General features: G+C 41.6%; 1 protein-coding gene across 1 annotated transcript in view; it reads right to left on the minus strand.

The window, feature by feature from the left end:
* USP3 (ubiquitin specific peptidase 3) overlaps positions 1–23,404 on the minus strand; it is a 53,894-nt gene that overhangs the window by 25,384 nt on the left and 5,106 nt on the right. The window contains exons 2-3 of the mRNA XM_019533393.1: positions 10,428–10,488; positions 8,264–8,395 (exon numbers count right to left, since the gene is read on the minus strand). Of these exons, the coding sequence (XP_019388938.1) occupies positions 8,264–8,395; positions 10,428–10,488 (193 nt within the window). The remainder of the gene's footprint in view (positions 1–8,263; positions 8,396–10,427; positions 10,489–23,404) is intronic.

The following is a 23,404-nucleotide window of genomic DNA, read 5'->3' on the forward strand; positions in this document are numbered from 1 at the left end:
CATGTGGCCAGGCCTGAGCCCTGTGCAGGCCCCAGCCCAGCAGCAGCACTGAGCTGGAGCCAGCGGCTGTGGTGGTACCAGCTGGGGCAGGGCCCACAGGCAGCATATGGCCAGGCCTGAGGCTGGGGCCACACTGGGACAGCCCTGACCTGGTGGTGGCAGCACTGGGCTGGGGCCAACCATGGCAGTAGTGCCGGCTGGGGCTGGGCTCAGGCAGGGCCGGGGCCTGCCAGCAACACGGGGTTGGGGCCGGGCCGTCAGGGTGCCGACAGCCCCCAGCTCAGGGGCAGCACTGGGCCAGGGCCAGTGGTGATGCCAGGCTGGGTCTGGGGCCCAAGGGGCTCTTACCCGGCTGGGGTCAGCGGCAGCACAAGACTGCTCCTGGGCAGCCACATGCTGGTTCATCTGGGTTTAGCTCGTCCCACCCTGAGGGGCGGGAAGCAGTCTGTGTGCCAATCAAAAGCATGCCAAGTTCCACCTTTGGCACGCGTGCATAGGTTGCCGACCCCTGTTGTAACGGATAATTTCTGCCTGGGAGTGGTGGGGTTGTCACAGATATAATGAGCTCTTCTTTGTATGACTGATTATAGTATTTCTTCTTTATCTGAATTTTTATTTTTAGCAGCTCAACTCCAACTCCCAGACCCAGGCTCTCTGGGTCCCCTTAGCTGCTAAAAATGGCTCCAAGCCAATGCATATATGTAATGCTCTGGGAAATAGTTAGGTTTATTTCCTGCAATACCACTAGATCACAGAAGCTCAAGATACCAAGAAGCAAGTCAGAGCCTTCCTTGGTCTGGTTGCATATTACAGGCAGTTTGTCCTTGGATCTGGAGAAAAGGCAGCTCCCCTACCTGAGCTGACCAAGGCAGCCCTGATCTGATGGTCTGGAAGCAAGGGTGTCAGGAAGCATTTGACACCCTAAAGGCTGCCCTGATCAAACAACCGATTCTGAAGGCACTGGTCCACGATAAACCCTTCTACGTAGCCACAGATGTCTCCAACTTAGGACTATGAGCTGTACTCTTCCAGGAGCACCAAGAGACAAGACATCCCGTAGTTTACTTAAACCGGAAGTTAATCCCTTGGGAGTGGAACCTGTCCTCTATTGAGAAGGACTGTTTGGCAATTGTCTGGGCACTGAACAAACTGAAGCCCTATCTGTGAGGGCAGCAGTTCACTGTCCTATCGGACCGTGCCCCACTTCAATGGTTGCAAACCATGCAGAATACCAACGCCAAATTTCAAATGGCTTGGCAGTTTCAGGAGTTCAACTTCACCGGTGAACACATCAAGGGAAGCCAAAATGTGACAGCAGATGCCCTGCCACAAAAGGACCCTGGGTAGTGGGTCAGATCGACTCAAGCCTACCTGAGAGGGCTCTAGCACGGGAGCTCCCCAACGTGCTTTAATGTTCTCTGTGTGTTGTTGTTATGACCAGTCTTATGTGTTGTGTAAGTGTGGCAGAATGACATCTCCGTCTCTCTCCAAACTCTATCAGGCTGATGACCAATCTGACAATTCGGTTACCATGGTCACCGCAGAGGGCAGACACCCCTGGCCTCATCTTTTTCAGGTAACCCTGAGTTGTAACTTGAGCTGGATACATTCCTGAGGGAGGGGGAAACCTGCTCCCTCTGCCTATGTGACTGGCCTCAAACACCTGGAGAGTGGGGGTGGAACTTAAAACTCCCTATTATTCTAAGCCACGTCATCATGACTGGGACTGTGAAATAAGCTCCTTCCAGACCCAAGTGGTGCAATTACCTACCCTAGAAATCTTCAAGAGGAGACTGAATTTGATAACCCCAGTTGTCTTTCCTGCCTAGTGCAGGGAGGCTGGACTGGATGATCTTGCAAGGTTACTTCCAGCCCTTACAATTTATGAATCTATTTTAAAAGGTTTTTAAAAATTCTTATTTTAAAGTTTACTTCTCACCAATGATGTTAAATTCCACTCCTGAAATCATCCTGAACTTCTCTGAGACTGGGTGCATCTTCTCTACCCCATAGCGAGTGGCCAAGGGGAGTGCAATCTGCCTGGCTAATTTCCTGCTTGATCAGGCCAAGATGGTGACTGTGGAAAAACTGCAGAGACTGGCTCACAGGCAGTGCCACAGCAAGGTGGAAGGGGTAGGCGGGGGGGTGGTGGCAAGCGGGGTGACTGGCCTGGGCACTGAAGTGAAAGGTCGCCAACAGGCACTGCCAGGGTGGGGTGTGGGATGGAGGCACTATAAGGCTGAAGACCTAGTTGAACTTTACGTGACCCTGTGGCCAGCAGGTACAGGAGAGTAGAGGGCCATGTGGCAAAGAGAACTTGCCATGTGAAGAAATCTAGTGTGACATGGGGAAAACTCCTGGGTGCCATGTGGAAGTTACCTGTATGAATGCCGCGCGCAAGTGAGAGTGCAGTGTGTATAGGGAGTATAAAAGGAATTTTTCCCTCAGAGTGAAGGTTCAATTGGCTCCATCGGTGTGCCTGAGAGGTGTTCGTATGTGTGCCTGCAAGGTGGTAGATAGAGTGGATTTCTGTTTGGGAGACTGCTTGGGAGGTTGATTTGAGTGGATTCATGCCCGAGAGGTAGAACCCATGAGGCAGAGAAACGAAAGGATACCTACCTGAAGCCAAAGTCTCCCACCACTGATACAGAATAGATCAAAACTACTAGCATACTACAGACAGGGAAACTGTAAGGGTTGTCCCGGTTTATCTGTCTTTACCTTCCCCCCAGTAGCATAACCCCACAGGTCCTATAGGTAAATATCAGCCCTTCTTCCCTGTGTTTTATGTCTGTAAGTACCTGTGCATTACCTACTGTTTACAACACTGTAACTGAAGTGCGTGTGCATGCGTGCGTGTGTACATAGGAATAGTATAGTCTTCTTTTAGGATAAGGTATTGATATTTTACAGTAACTGGTTGTTAGATGTTAAATAAACTGTTTACTTGGTTTATTCTTACATTGTGTGCATAGTCCCTCATTTAGGAAGGGTCCGGGTATCTGGCTGACAGATACCAGAGCTCAGGTCCACTCTCTAGCTCTTCCCTGCCCATTTTTCATAGGGTGGCTAACATTGAATTAAAGTTAAACTGATTTTGGCCCCTAACACCAAGAGCAGCTCCTGGCACTGCGTGCACTCCTGGGCAAGCCTGAGGGGGCATGTGCCCCCTAGATCTGTGTGCAGGGCAAGGGTGGGCTGCCACTGCAGGCTTTGTCCCAGGCACCAAACTTCATTGCTACAGCACTGCTCACAGGGGCTGGTTCCAATAATACTCTTACTCTGTTACTTCCTGGTCTAGGCATATGTCACATTTTAATCTGGACACTGCACCTTGAAACAAAACATGGATCAGTATGTGTCAACTGGGCCTACCTGTGTAACCCTGTGAGGAACATGAGGGAGGGTATTTTAATGTCCGGTGACAAGGTGGGTTGATTTTACTGCTAAAGGGTTTCATGCTCAGCCCCTGAGAAGGTCACATACCTTTGCACTTTCACCATTTGTACTAGCCAATTGCCCATCAAGAAAGACGGGTGGTAGGGGGCTGGGATGCAGTGCCACTACCTAATGCCCCACATGCTGCCACTGTTCTGCCTCTTGCAGGGAGCGGGGTGGGGGAGCAGAGGCCAGCCCCTACCCCCTGCCCAGCCCTTGGCACCACTTGCAGGGAGACCTCAGCTCCCCCACCCTCTGTCCAGTCCTTGGCGCAGCTTTGGAATAATGGTGGTGCTCCCCCACACTTGGAGCACTCTGATTGGCTGTTTCCGTCAGCCAATCAGAATGCAAACAAAGCATTATGGCTCAACAGACAGACTTAGACTTTTATAATATTAGAATAATACAGGTTTAAAAAAAATAAGAAGTCATTTTTACCACCACTATAATCCAATGTTTAGGTTGTTGTCAATAAAATGGGTAAACCCAAATTAAAACAAGTTTTGTTTTAAATCAAATCTTTAATTCTATAAACCATTATTTTTGCAAAATCTGTAGTTTAGGCCTGACACCAGAACTACTCTCTCTATATATAGGAGAGCATGACAAGGCTGACAAGTCAAAAATATGACTTATGAGTTGTAGCAGGGACCACATGGACATGGGAAGCATTTTAAACCAAGTCATAAACAGGGCTCTTTTTTCAGCTGTGTTAGCCAACTGCCTATATATCAGAACAGAGAAAACATGAACCCATCTTTAGAATAATTTACACTTCAAAATGCAGCCTTCTGACAAATTTAATTTTACTGACAGAACACAGGAACATAGGGGAGTAGCAATTCACAAGTCCTTCTGAAGGTAGTGCAGTAAAAATCTTTGTAGGCTCTTAGTAGGTATTTAAATAAAAACTAAAAGGCCATTTATCAACTAAGACATGGATTTTTTAAGGCTATGAGCTTCAGCTAAAACTTATACTCTCAAATTTACATTTAATCTGGGGATCTGCATTCCATCTACTGATTCCAGAGTTAGCAGGAGGCCAAGAGAGAATGTCCTAAACTAGGATCTTGTTATGCAAGAAATGGTAATAAATAAATAAATAAATGTGGATAATCATTGAAAATCTTTTAAAATGTGTTTAAGTACATTCACCTATACATCCTTGCACATGTATCCATGAGCATTTTTAAAAAACATCTTCCCTTAAAATGCTTCTTCAAGACCCACCTCAATTTGTGGTTGTTTGGGGGCAGTAGGGAAGGTAATAAATGGGGCAAAAGCAGCAGAGAGTAAGGAAGGTACATCTACTAGCTTTGGAAGTTCCCCTTCAATTCACTGTTCTTACCAGAAATAGAAGACTCAATATTTGTTGTAGAAAGTCACTGCTTTTCCACTGTCCTACACTGTAGCTAGACTCTTTGAAACCTAAGATTTATGTTCATGTCACTTCACTTGTGAAGACCAATGTCTTGGGGATGGCAAGGAAAACAATTTGCTGGAAAGCAAAATCCTTTATTCCTGAATATTCTGTTTTGAAGAAATATTTTCTGTGTTTTTTAGAATCTTAGATTTTTACTGTTTTTATAAAGTTTTTATAAAGTTTTTATAAAGTTTTTATAAAGTTTTTATAAAGTTTTTATAAGTTATAATCACCTGGGCTGCAAAAATGTCCTTTAACTATGGCTCATTTCAGGTAACCCAGTCCTACCAAAGTACAAATGTTCCCCAGTCAAAACTTAACTAGGAGCCTATCAGCATACAAAGCAAATATACACACCCTGTGCTTAGTCACAGAAACTTAATTACAGGAAGCTATTTAGTCCAATTCTGATTTACATCAAGGTTACATGCAAACTAGAAATAAAATTAATGATACCTTTGTTATCCATTTCAGTATTAGGGACAGAAACACTAAGCAGCTTTCTGACAAGCTGATCCAAATCTAGATTTTTATTTTCAGAACCTCCCTGTGCATTTCTAAAGGCTCCTCATAAGACTGAAAAGAACTAAATGCACTCCAGACAGAAATATAGGAGAATACATACAAGCCTTGTCAGGAGAGCTTTCCAGCAGGCTAAAGGTTGTAGTAAATGGGGCCCAGGACATGGTAATGGAGGTCACTTCTCAACTACAAGCAGAAACAGAATAGTAAGGTGCTCTTCCCTACAGAGAACCTTCCCCACAAATAGCTTTAATATCAAAATGTGCATACCAGCAAGGAGGAAGTCCCCACACACCTTACAATAAGATATGTCTCAGCCAAATCTGAGTATTTTCTTTTATGCTTCTGACCCCTTGCTAATGGCCACAATGATCACATAATGTGCCAACATTCATTCTAAGTATACGCTCACTTGGAAGGGGCAAAGTTGTGCACCTTCCGCAAAAATCGCAATTTGAGTAGGTCCCTACTTGTAAGATCAGCCTGCACTGAATGCATATTCTCTCTCGCATCCCAAGAAGTTTACATATACAATGCAAATCACATAAAAATGGTATCTATAGTCACTTTTAATAATGCCAACAGAAGACACCTCTTAGCAAAACCAGCTATGCATTACTTAACATGAGGAAAAATACTTAGGCCTTTCTTACGAAAACAAGGAATTTTATCTTCTGAAACCTGTCCATCTTCACACAGCTTAGCACAAAAGACTTATAATTTGTTAACAAATTACAGTGAAACACAAACTCTCCATGGCAAAGTATCTGCAATTAATTCCAATTCATTCATAACTTGACAACTTTTTACTCAGCTAGTACTGCAAAGGAAGTTTCACATGCTACACTGTTTTTCATGCATTACTAATGCGAACATGTTGCAATTTCAGTGTCTGGCTATTACATTATGATTTCATCATTCCTTTTCTCTGTTTTGGTCTAAAGGCTCTTTTGCACTTGGGAAAATTAAATGTTCTCTCACCTTCATTCCAAGATTTCAATAAGATTTCACAGCAAGATCGACTGTGGGCACGTCTACACGTGCCCCTACAGCCGTTGTTACGGTGCCATCATTTAGTACTTTCTTTTGGAAGCACTAAATGATGGCATAGTAACACCCTGTACTGTGCCATCTACATGGTGCAGTTATTTTTAGCTGCTGCATCACCAACACGCTACACTGAGGTAGAGCAAAAATGGTTTTTTTTTACATCGCTGTAGCACATTACTATGGCAATAGCATCACGTGTAGCCGAGCCCTTTATTGTTCTAATGAGATGGCGCAATTAAGTCAATAAATTTTGGCAGGTTATTACAATAGCAAGTCCTGCACATCATCTGAGATCTCATTTGGTCTGCAGATTTTAAAAGCAAGCTGAGGATATACCAACGTTCTAACTACTACCCGTGTCAAATTTTTACATACATCCTTACTTTCAAGATGAATATAGTTTCATGTGAAAAAAACTATACTGCGTCATTAAAACTGAATTATTAACTGCACATATCAGAACTGCGGCATAAATGTTCTTACATGCCCTACTTTGCTTTATGTATATGCATTAGAACAGGGTTCTTTCATAACAATATCACACAGAACCAGGTGTACCTTTTTTTGGGTAAGGAAAACATAATATGAATGGAAACAAGAGTCCATAAGGCTCTTCAAACCTAACTTTCTTCTATGCTTATCAATTTATGTACAGCATATGGCATTACTGCCTATATCATGCAAACTGTTATTCTTTTTCTGATGTTCACTAAACAATGATCTCAGACCATGAGGAAGACATTTACTACACAACCATTCTTTCATCCAGCAGGACACTCGACTCAGCCCACAGATTCTACCTACAAACACAAAAATGTGAGGCTTCCTGCTCAGAACAGCATCTTATTCAGCGGCAATGGTTAGTCCTTCTCTAGCTATGAACTAGTCACCCAAAACACAGGCCATTTAATTCCTATTCTGCCTCTCCTCCTGAGCAATCGCATACGTAGTAATAACCTTAAAGCCAAGAAGAAGAAAAAAAAAAAACGTTCTGGGGTGGAGAGGGTAAAAGATGATGAACACAAAACACAACACTCCCAGCCTTTGCTGTCAGGAACAGAAGCAATATACTCCGAAAAGAGAATACCATTGTTGAGCTCCCTATTATCCTCCCCTAATAGCATCCATATCACATTTGCTCAGTTCATAGAACTATTGCAGCACAAAGTCAGACTAGCTGTAGTGTCTTTCATCATGATCAACAATAATACTCCTATTTCAACTTGACCAACAATATGATGCTGCATCTGAATGGGGTCTACTTCATTCTTGCCACAACCATACTAGTTCTTCAAATCTACCAGCAGAAACAAACATCTCATCTGCCCACATCCCTGCAAAGACAAAGGCATATGCACCAGGAGCCAATCTATTGAGCAAGAAATTGTCATTTTTACTTAATCACTTGTTCCTTTGACCACAATCATACTTGAAGCATCTGTAAATGTTTATTCCGTCTGTGCAAGACTAGCCAGCTCTATGAAATGAGTAACTGGAACTGATTGCTAAGTCTGTATTTGTCTGCAAAGGGTATATTCTAAATCATACTCCAAAAACACACAAAGTTGCACAGTAACTGCTGCAATTAAACAAATCCATATAACTCACATTGAAAAAACCCTTGTAAAATGTCACTTGTAATACAGGAGTATCACCTCAAATCGAGGCTATAAAATCCTTCCCAAGAGACAGATTTCACATACTGTCTCTATAATAGCCAAGTCTGGAAATACATATAATGTTTTACCATTTTCCTACCACCTTACCAACATGTGCGCATCTGAATGTGCAACAAGTTCCTGAATAGAAATGTTGCAGCTGCTTACTTACCAGTATGTGCTGTAACTACTGCAATCCATACACACAGTGTGCTGAACTTTCTCTTGCTTTTCTGTTTTCTTATGGTTGGTTAAAGGAATCTGTGCATCTTCATAATGTTTCTTTGCATGGCCATTCACATACCTTAAAAAAACAAAAAATCATAAAAAACCCTCTTCTATTTTTAAACAGAACTCCTGGGAAAGCAAACACTGGCTAAGCTTCTTAAATCTGTCCTCTTCTCTCAAACACTTTTTTTCTCTGTCAACCAGTCAGTGTCTTTAAGGCAAGCACCAGGATTTGGGTCTCCTTTGACTTGTCATATATTTGTAATTGGAAAAAAAGAATATTAGGTCCCCATGCCCATATCAAGTGACTGACATCTGCATTTACTTGTCATGTAGGGGTCTTCTGTTCTTCTCCCTTGAAATTCAGGACCAAGTCTCTACAAGATTTCAGACAGCACAGCTAGCTTTGTTGGTCAGGCATATGAAGAGGTATAATTCCTTCTACTTTGCTGGCAGAAAACCCTAGACACAATTATACTAGCAAAACTGCACTTTTACTGATACAGGCTGTTTTGCTTGTTGCTGGTGCTACAGCTTTTCTAGTATCCCTGCTCTCATAGTAGGAGAGCTTTGCTGCGACAGTATACCAGTATTCCTATTTCAGTAAAGTACTTCTTAAAAGGATACAATCTAGGAAAGAGAACTACCAGTCGCTTCAAGTCAAGATTTGAGGGGACACAGTTTCTTTTCCTTTTATGTTGTGTTACCTGAACAAAAGGACACGTTATATTGGCTCACAAAATCCTTGAGCTCTCAAAACCATAATGGTGTTTTTTTATGAAGCACATTAACATTCTCTCATTCAGGTATGTTCAAATACTTGGGATGACATGAGTTTTAAGAGCTAACCCCAAACGAGTGAAAATGTAAAGCAAAGCCTATTAACGGCACACAAATGTTTTATAAAAAATTAAAAAAAAAAAAAGAAATGAGCAAAATATTCCAAACTTTCTATTTCAGCCTTTGAGCATTCACATAATATGATGAAGTTTCACATCTCTCTCCCTTCAAGCTATTAATTTTTGAAATACAGGAAAAGCAACGATTTACTGCACCAAAGCTTTTGATAGGAAAGAAATGATTAACGCTGTTAGCACATTCTTATCTCTACGTGAACAGACATTTAAAGAAACACCAAAATGGGAATTTACTGGGATCTATTTTAATAAGAAACTCACCAAGTTTAACAGTGGTTTTTAGTATAAAAACCTAGCTGTGCCTATGGCAGACCTCACTTTAAATCCTTTTACTTTCCGTCACAGCAGAAGCTGTGGGAAGAGTGGTGGCCGGACTAGAGCTGAAATGCTGCCAGTTGGACACCCTGGTGTAAATGACGGTCAATTAGACTGAGCATGCACATCTCAGGACACTTGTTCTTCAAAGTGCAAAGAATCATTTCCATCACTACATTCTTACATACATATTCAGTGTACTTCAACATATACATACAGAAAAAGATGTCTTGTGAAAGACCACCTCTACCAGTTATTGATGATATAGATAAGGGCATGTATTTTGTTTCAGGATTCTCAATGACATACATATAAAATCCCTGCAGCTTAACTAGCCACCAGCTACTTCTCAAAACAAACTGGGCCAAATTTTGGTTTGCAAAATACTAAGGAAGACCTGGCTGCTGTTTGTTTTTAAAGCCACAACAGAAGCAACTTTATTTTAGAGGGTGGGAAAGAACCTAATTAGTTCATGCATAATTGCTGTTGTAATTACATAAGTGTGTGAAAATAACTTAGCTAATATTTGAAAAAGGTGGGGGGAAGGGACACAGCACAGTCTAATAGCTCCACCAACACAAAGTTGGAACTGACCGACAGTGTAAACCTCTTCACAAAAGACACTTTATGCTTTCAAGCAAAGGAAAGTATAAAATCACAGACTACAAGAAAGCAGAGAAGAACATTCATTATGAATGTACAGCAAATAAACTGCTGAACTGCAATAGCTTCTATGCTACTAAGGTATAAGGGAACCATCAAAAAAGGGCAATCATATAATTCTAAACAAAACATGCAGCAAAGGAAAAACGATGCAAGAACTGTAAAGAGAAGCTGAATCATGTGAGGAGTTTCACCGATTTATCCTCTACCTACCTTCCACAATGGACACTTGAACAAGTCAGACAAACCCAGGGACTTTTATTTGATCGGCACACTATTAAAAAACAAAATAAAAAGTTAGGGGAATTAGCCATAATAACAGTTATATAACCCTTCTTGCAAGATGGAAATAGCTCTGCCCTGGCTCCATAATAGCCAAATGGTTATATAAAGGGGTATATTTAGCTATATTTAGGACTGTAGGAGAGATGGTGATTCTAAGACATATTAGTCTGGATTTATTTTTACTTACACTATAGGCAACTAAGACATTTATCTATTGATCACATTTTCACTTTCATTAGATTCAGGAGGTCAATACTCAATTTCTAAATACAAGTAATGGAGGTAACAAACTATGAAGGGATGAAATCTGAAATTAAAACATTTTGTTTGGCTTTTAACACCGCAGTCTACATGGATGCTACCATCCCAGCCCCCAAAACCCCCAACAACTGCGTATGGCCATTATTTCAAAACCTGTTACACAAGAGACTATTTTAAAGAAATGACTATGGAAGAACTTAGCAATTCAGTAAGTGCACAGAATAAATTAAGCTGTAAAATGCAATAACATGCTCCATTTCCACAGTGCTCCTTTCTATGTGGAAGTACTGCTGAAGGTCTTACCTATAACATTTTAACCTTTCAGTCACTTGTGCTGGATTGAAAGGATGAAATGAGATGAAGCATTGTGTTTTATAGTCCACTCAAAAGCAAAGTAAATCAACATCCAATGCAAAGGGTAAAAAGGAAAGGTACAGAGGTTTGGATTTCTCAGTACTTAAATAAGATTCTTATAAATTCACATACAATGAAACCTGCGCTGAAAATTGCCCCTGGTGTCTTCAGGGAATATAAAATATCCTTATGGCCATAGTTATATAAACAAGCTACTATTCTTGATGGGCACCAAACCAACCAGCTTTCAAAATGTCAGCCACTCCTTTACAAAACAATGAGAAAAATAGTAGGCACAAGGAAAAACACTTGTTTAGGCAAAACGGTCAAGTTTTATTGGAAAAGATAAGCTTTTTGATTATGCACCAAGCTTAAAGAAACCTAAAATAAGCTGTTACATTACACACATGAGCCTCTGAAATATCAGAAGTCTAATATGTCTTCCTTTGTGGAATAGATTTGTACTGGGTCCTATGGACAGGTTCACTTTTTCAATTCAAGGAAAAGTGTTTTTTTTCCAGTCTGTGCTAATAGCCACAAATACTAAACCAAAACTTCTCAAATGGAGTGGTCTTGATTAACACAATGTAGGACGACACCTGAAGGAACTCCACCAGGCTGCTGACAGGCATCGGCCAGAACACTGAAGAATCAAATTTTCCTTTTAAGGGAAACAATTTTACCAAGAAATCCTTTACCAAAACACACATATTTCAATAAAATTCCTCCCTCCATCTTATAATTCAAACAAGAATGTAATTAAACTAATTTATGCTCCCCAGGAGCACTACGTCGCTTTCGGATTTCAGTCAGAACAGAAGAGAACAGACAAGCAGAGAAGTCACTTTCACTTCGGGAGGAAGTTCTGCTACTTCAGCACAATGCTGCTGTGTTTGAACTCACAATTCCTCCAGGGAATATTTAAAATGTCAAAATTCCAGTGGGTTCATTGGGAAAAAATGCATTAAAATATTTTTCTCTGTTGTAAAACTTCTTTTTAAAGCTCTCATTTTGAAATTACAGTAACTACCAGACTGTGACAATTTAAAATCATGGTCTGGTAACAGAAACAGAAAGCCCTCAACATTCATATTTAAACTCACCATGACTGTGAAGTTCGTTTAATTTTACTTTGAAGAACTACTACTTACAGGACATTTTTTGCTCTACTGTTGAAAAGCCAACAACAGAAAATTTGAAGTGCTATTTCTAAAGCCACATGGATCCCCACCAGTGATAAGGATCACAAAAAGCAAACAGGAAAGCAGGGTAGAACCACCATGATTTGAATTTCTAATAAAAAAAGGAGGAGGAAAAAAACGTTTTACCAAGTGGAAAAGAACAAGGCTGGTCAAGAAAGAAAAAAATAATTCAAAGCTTTTAAGTCTGTCTTCTCTCAGAACAAGGGATGTTAAATGCTTATAATCACATACAGGATGATGCACTAGCCTGGGCCCATTAGTCTGATCTGACATGGCAATTCCCATGTCCCTGAGTCACATAACCAAGATTCAAATAAAAAATTTACTACATAAGACAAAGGGGGGGGGAGGGAGAACAACATGTACTGAACTTCAGTCAATTGCTACCTACTGCAATTAAATGTAGGTGCTAAATGACCAAATCATTACCATGAACCTGCACTTCTCTTGCCAGGAGCATAAAACTGCCATGCTAACGTTCACTGAAATGTTGGCAGACACCTAGCCTTTTTGTCACCACCTGCATGTGTTGTTGCACAGTCTGCAAACAGAACTGTTTCACAAGAAAAGTAAGAATCAGCGTGGTCTGCACCTTCTTCTCTTCACTCTTTTACACTGGCCTTACGGAGAACCAAGATCTTGCAATTAAAGACTTCAAATTTCACCATCATTGGATCAGCATGCATGCACCGGGCTAAACCACATTAGACAAATGTTCACACCTGCAGTTCATGGCATATTTAAATATAAAGTTGATACTTATGCTTGGTTATAATGCCAGCACAAATGCAGCGAGTCTTCTTAATTCTAGACACTGCAATTTCAAATGTCTCTGTCAACATTGCTCCACCTTTCATATGAAAGAACATCCCTCATTAAAAGTAAGATTTACAAACCCATATTTTAACATAAACTACAACATTCTAAAATAGCAGGGTTAAGAAAAGGTTCATCTTCTACAAGATAAAAAAAGGAATCCAAAAGATTAGAAGGAAGTAACCCTATGAAGATAAGCAGAGATCAAGATTGTAGCTGCCACCAATAGTACTAGGGGTACACCAATAGTGATTTGGGTGGCCAATACTGATAGCCAATGTTTAAGGAGGCATACTGGCCCATACCGATCTGATTTCCAATATAGTTACATGCAGCTGGTAAGTCCATTGTGGTGGAAGGGGAAGGGGGAGATCAAGACCCCCCATGGTGAGGGCAGGAGCAGGTGCTGCCCAACTGGGGTGGGGCGGGACACAGGATGGAGCTTCGCGGCTCCCCAGGGCAGGGGGGCAGCTCTCACTGCTGCTTGCACCCCAGGAGGGCACGAGGGGACAAATGCGTGCCCCAGATCTGCAGAGGGCAGAGCAGACTGCAGCTGTGGGTTGGAGCCAGAGATGCACCAAGTTCTTGTCAGCAGGGACTGGGCTTGGGACAGGGGTTATGGAGGTAACTAGAGCCACCCCAAATTTCAGGACAGCCCCGCTCCTAGCACCACTGCCGCTGTGCACCCGGTGCAGCCCTGGCTCTTCCTGGCATGTGGGTGGAGGCAGGGCATTGAGCCAGCAGCAGTGTTGGAAGCAGGGCTACAGCGAAATTTCGGGTGGCTGCAGTCTCCTCTGTAGCCCTTCCCAAGAAGAGCCTAGTGCAGCCCTAGCTCTAGCCCACCCACCCCACCCTGCACATATATAGGGGCACACATCCCCCCCATGCCCTCCTGGCATGCAAGCAGCAGCAGGAGCACCCCTGGCCACCCCAAGGAGCTGCAGCTCTGTCCCACACCCTGCCCTGCCTGGGCAGCACCTGCCCCCTCCCTCACCATGGGGAGCATTGATCAGCCCCCCACACACCCCTTTTCCCCCCGCTTCCACCACAACTGACTCACCAGCTGCACGCAGCTCTGCTCCTCCCTGCCCAAGTGCTGTGCTGTGGCTGTGCACATGCACGAGCATTTATCAGCCAAATTATTGGCTGCATCGGGCTGATTTCCGATGCAGCCATTTTTCTTCATGTCAGTACCGATCTGACATCAGACCAATGTATCGCTGCACCTCTAAACAGTATTGTAGTCTAGGGATCCCCATATTCTAGGGATTACAAAAATCATTCCTTAAAGCAGGGACAACTTCAGGCACATGTGCCAAAAGTTGCATGGCCAGATTGTGTGTGTGGCACATGGCCAAACAGGGAGGGAGCAGATGGCAGAGCACAGATCTTCCAAGGGAAGGGAATTAGAGCAGAGTTCCAGGAGAGTGTGAGATTAATTTGTGACATACCTACCAAAAAAGATCAGCCCCTACTGCATTAACAGGTGTTAAAGATTTACATTCTTTATTTTTCTGAGACTGACATAATGGCTTTCATATCAATCAGCGATTTGTGTTTAAATCTTGGGGATTCAGTGCTTTCCTCAGTCCAGACTAGGGAGTCAAAACATCACCAAAAAGCATGATGGTCAATAATCTAAGGAGTATTTTTTATTATTGGTTTGTGGAGACTTCAGTTTGGGATTTGGGTCCACTGTGTAAAAGGCCTTCAAATAAAACAAAAAACGGTTACTTGAAGACTTACAGTGACGTTAACACCGAATTACCATGCCTAAATTTCAAAGACATGCACTTCAATCCTCTGAGCTAAGGCACAGCCCATAAAGACACTAAATTTAATAATAAGGGCACAGAGACTAGACATATTTTATTGAGAAGCCTGGTTGTTTTAAAATAAAAGATCATGACAAATTCCTCCTCAGTTCTAAATAAAGTTACTACTACTCAACAGGTGCCCCATGATTTACCAAAATCAACTTCAGGATTTTGGAAAAAACAAAAACATCACTTTTTTTCCTAATACATCTTGACTCAGTGGGAAGTGACTGAGTTGAACGCAGTTCTAGTGCCATTTTAAACATACTGGAGACAACAAGTCTCCCAAATTAATCTACAATAGTGCTATGTCCTACAAGCAGCTTACTTGAGACATTTAAGTGAGCGTGTAGCTGAGCAGTCATAGTTCAATGCACCTTAGCTATTTTATATTGAATTATTTTCTATTAAATAAGCTAAAGAACCTTGGTTATGCTGAAAGCTTGAACTAAAGCTGCCACTACAGCAAACACAAGTGCTCCATATTGCTATATTGTTAAGTATGGCATCAAGTGACTAGATAACATTTTATGATGCTGCTCTAAATAGCATATCATTTGCCATTTTACATCACTATCAGCTGGCTCAGAAGTGTTGCAATCATTATTTTAGCAGATAATAAGGGAAATACTGTCTTTTACAGTCATTAGTACAAGTGAAACCTGACAATGAATCAATTATTTCAGGTACTTGTACCCGAAAACTTGCAAAGAAGATTTTTTCCAACTACCTATGTGAGTCTAATAAACGATACTAGATTTACCCAAAGAACCTGGTGTGCCTCAGTTGTTTACGTAGTACCCAAAGTGGTAAGGCATTTTGCAAATAAAGAAAGAAGCAATGCTCCCTCTGCCAAGGAGTAAATAAATGTAACAGAATATGCACAGACTTGCACCGTCATCTACACAGAATTTCAGAACACTGAGAAATAGGTTTTATTTGATTGTTTGCCCAGGCTTTTAGACTTCCATTTTCTTTATTATCCCAGAGGTGTGGCAGAAATAGTGAATTCCACTCCACGCAAGCTGGGCAGTGCAGGCTCATCACAGGGTACCCATGTCTCGAGCTGAAGGTTTCTGCAGTGAGCACTCTGGGTCTTGCAAATTTAGTAAGCCCATTCAGCCTTCAAATGCATTCCAATGAAGCAAGAATACCAGTGGAAGACTTGACTCCCATACAGCACAGAGTTCCAGGCTCTCTCTGTAGGAAAGTTACAAAGTATGCGTTGTATATAAACAAAACCCCAAACTAATAGTTTTGTTTAAACAGCACACTGCCTAATTCAGACATGCAGGCAAAAGGAAAAAAGGAGCAGGAAGAGCAGGAGACAAACAGGAAATTGCCCTTGTAAGGTAGCCAAGTTAAGAACCTACATGATGCAGTACCCAAAAAAGCATTTGACAATAATCCTTATATGTAATGAACTCAAACTGGCTGTTCTGAAAGTAAGAATGAATAGAAATCATCTAAGGCCACAGTTAATACAGATATGAATTTCCATCTAGGTTTTTGAAGTTATAGTTTCTTGCTGATGTCATAAAAGTAAGGCAAAGCCACAAAATACTGGAATAAGAGTAACACTGGAATAAGTATATAGTTCAGCCATTATTTTACAGGGCACAGATACAGTCTGAACAGGAACAAGATTAAAATCATTGAGACCTTTCCTGGTCCTACATCCTTTTCAAAACAGCTTAAACCTTGCTAAGCAAGGGAATTTCCTAGAATCACTGTACAGGTATAACCATGTGACTATAGTTACACTGGTATAACTCCCAGTGTCCATACTCTTACTTGGAACCACAGCCGACTTCTTTCAGTTTCATTTGTGCTGATGCAGTACACCACTAAATTGACCTAAATTACACTGAAAAAAGTTTCACTGTTGCCCCAAGTAAGAGTGTCCACAATGGGAGTTACTCTGGTATAACTACAGCAGTGTAATTATGATGCCAGAATGTCTATAAATCTCCCCATAGAGACTATGTCTTTGAGACAACCAGGTGCATTGGATCTGCAGGGAAAATTACATGATGAGAACAGTATTAAAATATTCTGGACACTCAATTAGATCTCCTTTTCTTCCCTGTATTTGTAATCTTATAGCATTGATTAGTCATCCACTGCTCTGTTTTGCCAAGATCTGGCAATACAGTAGAGCAGTTCTATCTCTTTCTCAGAACATTTACTGCTCTGACATGCGAAACCTGCAACACAATAAAGAGAGCTTGGCTGACTCCAACTGCAGCAGCCCTTCAGGGGAAAAGGAGTAACAGCTTACAGGACAAAATGTGAAACAGCAGCTGTGTTGTCTGACACATGATGACGTGTCACAGGATAGACCCATCAGGCCCAGGAAACTAGGCCAAGATCTTTCTCTAGTAGCATTTCTACAGACTTAGGAGATAAAGACAGACAAGAGTTGCAAATGAAAAAACTTGGCAGGTGATGAAAGAGAAGTAATCAGAGGCGGTGGAAAGAAAAATTTTCATTCACATGCCTTAATGACAATTAAAGTTTTTATCACTTTCATGGAAATTCTGGAAACTGCCCTGAAGTAGGAAAGAGGCCTTCCACCATTCAAGACTCTCAGAACACTCTGCAAAGTCTCGTCCTTACGTTACAGACTAGAAAAACTGAGCTACAGGTAGGTCAGTGACTTACCAAAAGTCTCACAATAAATCAGCATCACAGTTGAGATTACTATCCAGGTCTGTTAGCTTCTTGACTTGCTTTTCTTTAGCAACATAAATATAAATCCACAAAAGGACTCGGGTGCCACACCACTGAGCACTCTAGTTAGTGCTCAACATGTGGTGCCTTGCCACCACAGTGAAATCCACAGTCTCAATCTAAGCGCCTTCGATCCTGCACAACACACAGGAAGAGCCAGGCAGCCAGGAAGGGATCCACAAAAGACAACATGCCAAGGAGGACCCCACACCAGGCAATAATAAACAGCAATGAGAAGTGGGTCTTCAACCTTGCCCTTCTCTGGGACTTAAGTGCATTTATTTTGGCTGCAAGGTGGTACATCCCTCCCCCTGGAATTCACAAGTTGGAATCTTCTCTTGGAGTTAGGAGCAGCCCAACTTGAAACCTAATTTCAAAACCTTGACAACGTGTGTCATGCTCACCTGGAATGTGAAAGATCCCCTTTCATCCTCCTCCTCAGCCTCAGGATATTTAAATGCACATCCTTCAACCACCCAAGCCACAGGGCTCTAGGCTATTCTGTAATCACAAGGAAATACCCAGGTTTCATTTCCCATGAATAATTAGACTGACTGGACAAGAGAACTATATCATGAGTGAGCGTACCCTCTTTGGTTAGGACACTCACCTGGGATGGGAGGAGAGGGGAAGAGAAACCTGGATTCCAGTCCTTACTCAAATGACTGATAAAGGGAGTAAAAGTGAGTAAACAGTCACTGGAATAAGGACCATAAAACAGATAAATGTCCAAGCCACTCAGCTAGAGTTACACACTCTAGCGCTTTCTGGTCAATAAATCTATAGTTAGCCATTATAAACTAGAAAAACCTCCCCAGAAAAGACTGAGTACTCCACTACCAAGGACGCCTGCCCACCTAGAGAACTCCGCAGGTAAAAATCAAGGTGTCTGGGGACTTGGGAACTTTCAGAGCGAGGCAGCAACTGACAGAGGTTTTGTGGACTACATTTCAGACTTTGTGGTGAGTACAACAGAAATTAAAGAGGAAACAGATGTCTAAATCCATTTGTTGATCTACCTCAATGATTTTCAACCAGCATGTTGTGGCACCCCAGGGCGTCACAAGATCCTCTGAGGAGTGCCACAGTACCTGGCCCCTGAAAGAGGCAGTAAACACTGGCTCAGCCACATACCACACACTATGCGCCTGCCCCAGACACCACGCTGCACTCCTCACAGCCTCTCCCACCAGCTCTGGGAGCAGAGGAGCAAGTGATGCTGAAAGCACACCCACTGAGCCAACTACCCCTGTGCTCTGAGAAGCTCTCTCTGCTGTGGGTGGGCAGACATGGGGCCATGCTTTTTCAGCCTAGCTCCTTCCCCCCCACTCCTCCCATACTCCAGGAACTGCTGGGAGGGGCCATGGAGAATGGCCCCTCATTCAAACAGCTAGAGGAGCAGGGGTTACATTCATCTCATCAAGTATAGACTGGAGGCAAAGAGTGGGCAGACTGTAGAAAACGGGGCATGGAAGAGTCCTGTCCCTGCCACCCCCATTTTGATTCTGCACCAGTGACTGGTGTCACCCCCTTTAGCCTCCCCCAGGATAAGCTGCCTCTTTCAGGGCTAGGAACAGAAATTACACATAAACCAGTGTAAGTGATCAGAAACCAGTTCAATTCTGTAAAACAACAGAAGTTCAGTTTCATGGCTGAAACTGGTTTAAGATAAATCTGGATGGATGTAGTATCAGACTCAACTGATTTAGGTTAAATCAGTTTATTAAAGTTCTGTTCCAGTTCCCTTCAAGATTCAAATTAACTGTCCCCCTGCATCCCAGGATGTTTTGTACCTGACCCAGAAACCTCCCTCCCCCCCTTGCAGGGAGGGTGCACTAGCCTTGGCCCAAACTGCGCCAGCCGAGCAGGGACTGCATGCTCTAGTGCCCCCTGGCTTCTGGCCTGAGTCACTGCAGGCATGTGGCTGCATTTCTGGAATAAAAAGTGAATGTCTAGTCACTTGCTTATCAGTTCAATCCGTGCAGCTTAAACTAACCTCCAAAGGTTGAATCGATTCAGCCTCGGGCTTTTTGACTGTACTTAGCCCAAGGGTCTAATGACCCACTCGCAAGCTCCACAATCTGCCCCACTGAGCAGCCCCTGCTGCTCCAGCTGTTCATTATCCCCTGCCATGCTCTCAGGGGTGCCCTACCCATCCTGCCACCCCACAACATCCTTTTAAGCATGCCCCAGGGTGTAAGAAGTGCTATACATATAAGTTATTCTTTAAATGGGGTGCCACTAAATTCCAAAAAGTTATCAAGGGGTCCCTTGAATCTTAAACAGTTGAGAACTACTGACCTAGCTCATAGTGACTTAAGTCTAATGATTGGTTATTAAAACTCTTAATGCTACTCCCACTGGCTAGACAGAGCACCTGCTCCTTGTACTGATGGGCTCCCATACTTATTCAAACAAATGCTGTTGTAAGGTTCCCACTGGACCTGTTGGAATTAAAAGTTGGCAGCACCTTTCTTGTGGTGAGCTAAACAGCTGAAAACAGATTACTCCAAAACCTGTCTTATTTTATCGCTCACCATGGTCCCTCCCCCCCATAGGGGACTTGAAACTACCACCACTGATTGTATTAATGGCACCAGACCTTCCCTTATTTCATTCATAACAAACGTGCAATCAGAACATGCATCTATAACAAACAAGTAATACCTCAAGTGACAGAGGTAGCTACAAGCATATATGCAAGTAGTACTGGCGGCAAAAGGACATACAAATCACTTTACATTTAGCAGGGGTCAGTTAATGCTGAAATAAGTAGTAATATTTACAATCAAGACAAAGTCAGATGAGCAGTATCCAGACAGGCACTAACATACATAGAACTGGACTGAAAAGACGGCCAAGGAGAATGCCAGAATTTTATAAAATTAACCTTTTATATCTGGTGATGGATTCCAGGTTTTAAGCACCCAGATACCCATATAAGCAACCTATATTGGACTATATACATGCCTATAAGATTTATTTGTTTTGGATTCAAAAAGTGAATAAAGTCAGTCCTAGTGGAACAAGTATAATAAAAGTTTTGTTTAAGAAGATGGGAAGAAAGGAAAGGGAAATTTTCAAAATACTAAGAAGGAATTTTAGCCACAAACATCATCCTAATTAACTTGATGGAGAGTTGGCAAATGTATGTGCTGCTTTGAAAATGTACGAGAAAAGTTTTTTCTAGGTCTCATGCCAACATGAGGCTGCAATGTTAGTAACTCTACATGAAAGCTTATTTTTCAATTTACCATTGATTTTTTTAAATGACAAATTCTGTTCTTGTGGTCTGAAATAGTTAATTGGCTTCAAACCCTTCAGCCCAAACAACTGCTTCCTTCATCATCACCACTTCTGGTACCAATAAAAATTAGAAAAAAACCCCTTAATACTACAGAATGTAATGTCTGTAATCTTTCAAATTTGATTCCTTTACTGATACAAGCAACCTGGCAGTATCCCTTCAAAGGAGAACATCTGCCTCAATAAAAGAAATGCTGGTATTTAATCATCTTCATATAGAATTTATTCACTTACATTTTCAGTGTGCGAATAAAGTTTGTATCAATGTTCCCATGCTATCAATAAATCAAGGCTATATTTTTAGGTTGCATTAAAATAAGACTGGCAGTGAATAAACTCAGGCTACATTTACTCAAAAAAAAACTCATCATAACAGCTTATACAATATTTTAAGAACTAGGGAATGATTACTTTTTCAATTAATATTTTCATTTTTTCCAAAGCAAGTCAGAGTTTTTATTTTATTTTCTTGGCTAATCTAAATATGTAGTATAGAAAAAAAAATTAATTAAAAACCTTTAGCAAACTGCAATGATGTGTTCTGCATCTGAGTTGGATGCTTTTGCCAAGTCTCAGTTCTCACCATCCCAGTTTGCCACTCCTATCTTCCCTGGAAAAGAATTTGTACTGAAAGGAGTGGTACACTCAGGTACCCACCCAGCAAGGATACCCATTCACATGAACCCTTATGTTGCTTTCTACACCGAGCCCCACAGTCTACCTACACACTAGGTTACAGAATCTGGGTCTGTAGCATAATTAATGTAAGTGTAATCTCATGTAGTATAGAGAGTTTCTACTTTGTAAAGATACTCAGCATAGATATTCACATAAAACTTCACATGGAAGTGTAATGGAAAAGCACTAAAAGTACTAAAATTGCAACAAGCGAAAACATTAATCAGCAACTTCAAGTCTTTTCTACTGTGGTGTTCCTTGAGACCCTCTGGGCAAATGATGAACTAGTAAAATGGCATTACGGATACCACTTAAGGCGTTGATCTTCCAATAGCCACCATGACATGGGAAGGTATGTCCACTTGGAGCCCCCATGAGAATCCTACTAGTTCTCCAAAGATGCCTAAGTCCCCCAACACAAAACTCTTTGCAACATCAGTCAAGTGAAATCAGGCAGAAAGGGGAAATTATTTTAATTAGACTATTTAAAACAATTTTGTTTTTGTTAACACCCATTTCACAAGGAAAAGGAAAGAGAAAGAAAGACAAAGGCAAATTAATGTCTCTACTGTGGAAGGAACACATTTGCAGGGAAAACTAGTTTCACAGAGGATATTACTAACTGCCCAAAAACGAGTTGACTGTTCTTTTCATATCATATGCCCTTGTGACAAGTCACTGCACTGTGAATTCAATGTACCTGGCTGAGTCTTCCTACAAAGATACAGGCCAAGAATGGGGTTTGAAGAATAAACCAGCATTCTTATATCGATCTCAAAAGTGAAACACAGTCTAATTTCTTTTGCCATCAGCCTTCACCATAAAAAGCAGAACAATGATTAAGTCCTGTCAGAAAAAAATCTCATACCAGATTCTCTTTTCCTGTTCTCACGCACTCATGAAAGTGATTAATATTTAGACACTCATGCACTACAGAACATTTGCAATATTTCCTGATATTTACTCTTCGTTACTGTAAACACTGCTTAGTCTGATGTAAGAACTTTCCCAGTTGGCCACAGTCAACTTCATAAGGAAAACATCATACTTAATACAGAACTGCCAAATAACTTCTGCATAAGAACTAAAAAGAAATACAAAAATAGGTGAACACTTTTTCCCTAGAATAAATAAAGTAAGATACTAAAGTTTCAGGAACACGATAACATTGAAGCATGGTCCTCAGAAATAATACATTAACATTGCCTACAATTCACTTCCTGTGCTGCACTCAACCCATGCTGCTTGAAGCCCTGGTATTTTGTGATTATGTAATTAGAAGTTTCATACTTCAAGAACTTGGAAATGGAAAGATGCAAGTTCCATATTTGTTTGCATTCTTTAACTGAGATACTGGATGTACAGACCCTGGGGGCGGGTGGCGGGTGGAAGAGCCCCTTGAAATTAGGTGAAAATTTAACTCACAGTAAACAGTAGTACTAGTTCCTGAGGAAGTGGTTAAACAAATAGCAAAAAACAGGGCAAACATAAGTTAGATATTACTAACAGGAGGACACATGCACAATCAGAGGGAGGGGTTATGTGTGGGGGCTTTTTTTCTTCAGACTAGGGAAAAAGGTCACTTAACCATCATTAACAGCAATAGATTGCTCTCCCAATAGATGCAACAGTTATTTTTCACTACGTACAGCTGCTGTATTTTCTGGCAATTCATGAGGTTTTCTACAGAACAAGCAAACTTGGTAGAACATTTCAAATCAGAATGTCAGTGATTAGT

The sequence above is a fragment of the Crocodylus porosus genome, unplaced genomic scaffold, assembly GCF_001723895.1.
Source record: "Crocodylus porosus isolate Cpor-Errol unplaced genomic scaffold, CroPor_comp1, whole genome shotgun sequence".
NCBI classification, from domain to species: Eukaryota; Metazoa; Chordata; order Crocodylia; family Crocodylidae; genus Crocodylus; species Crocodylus porosus.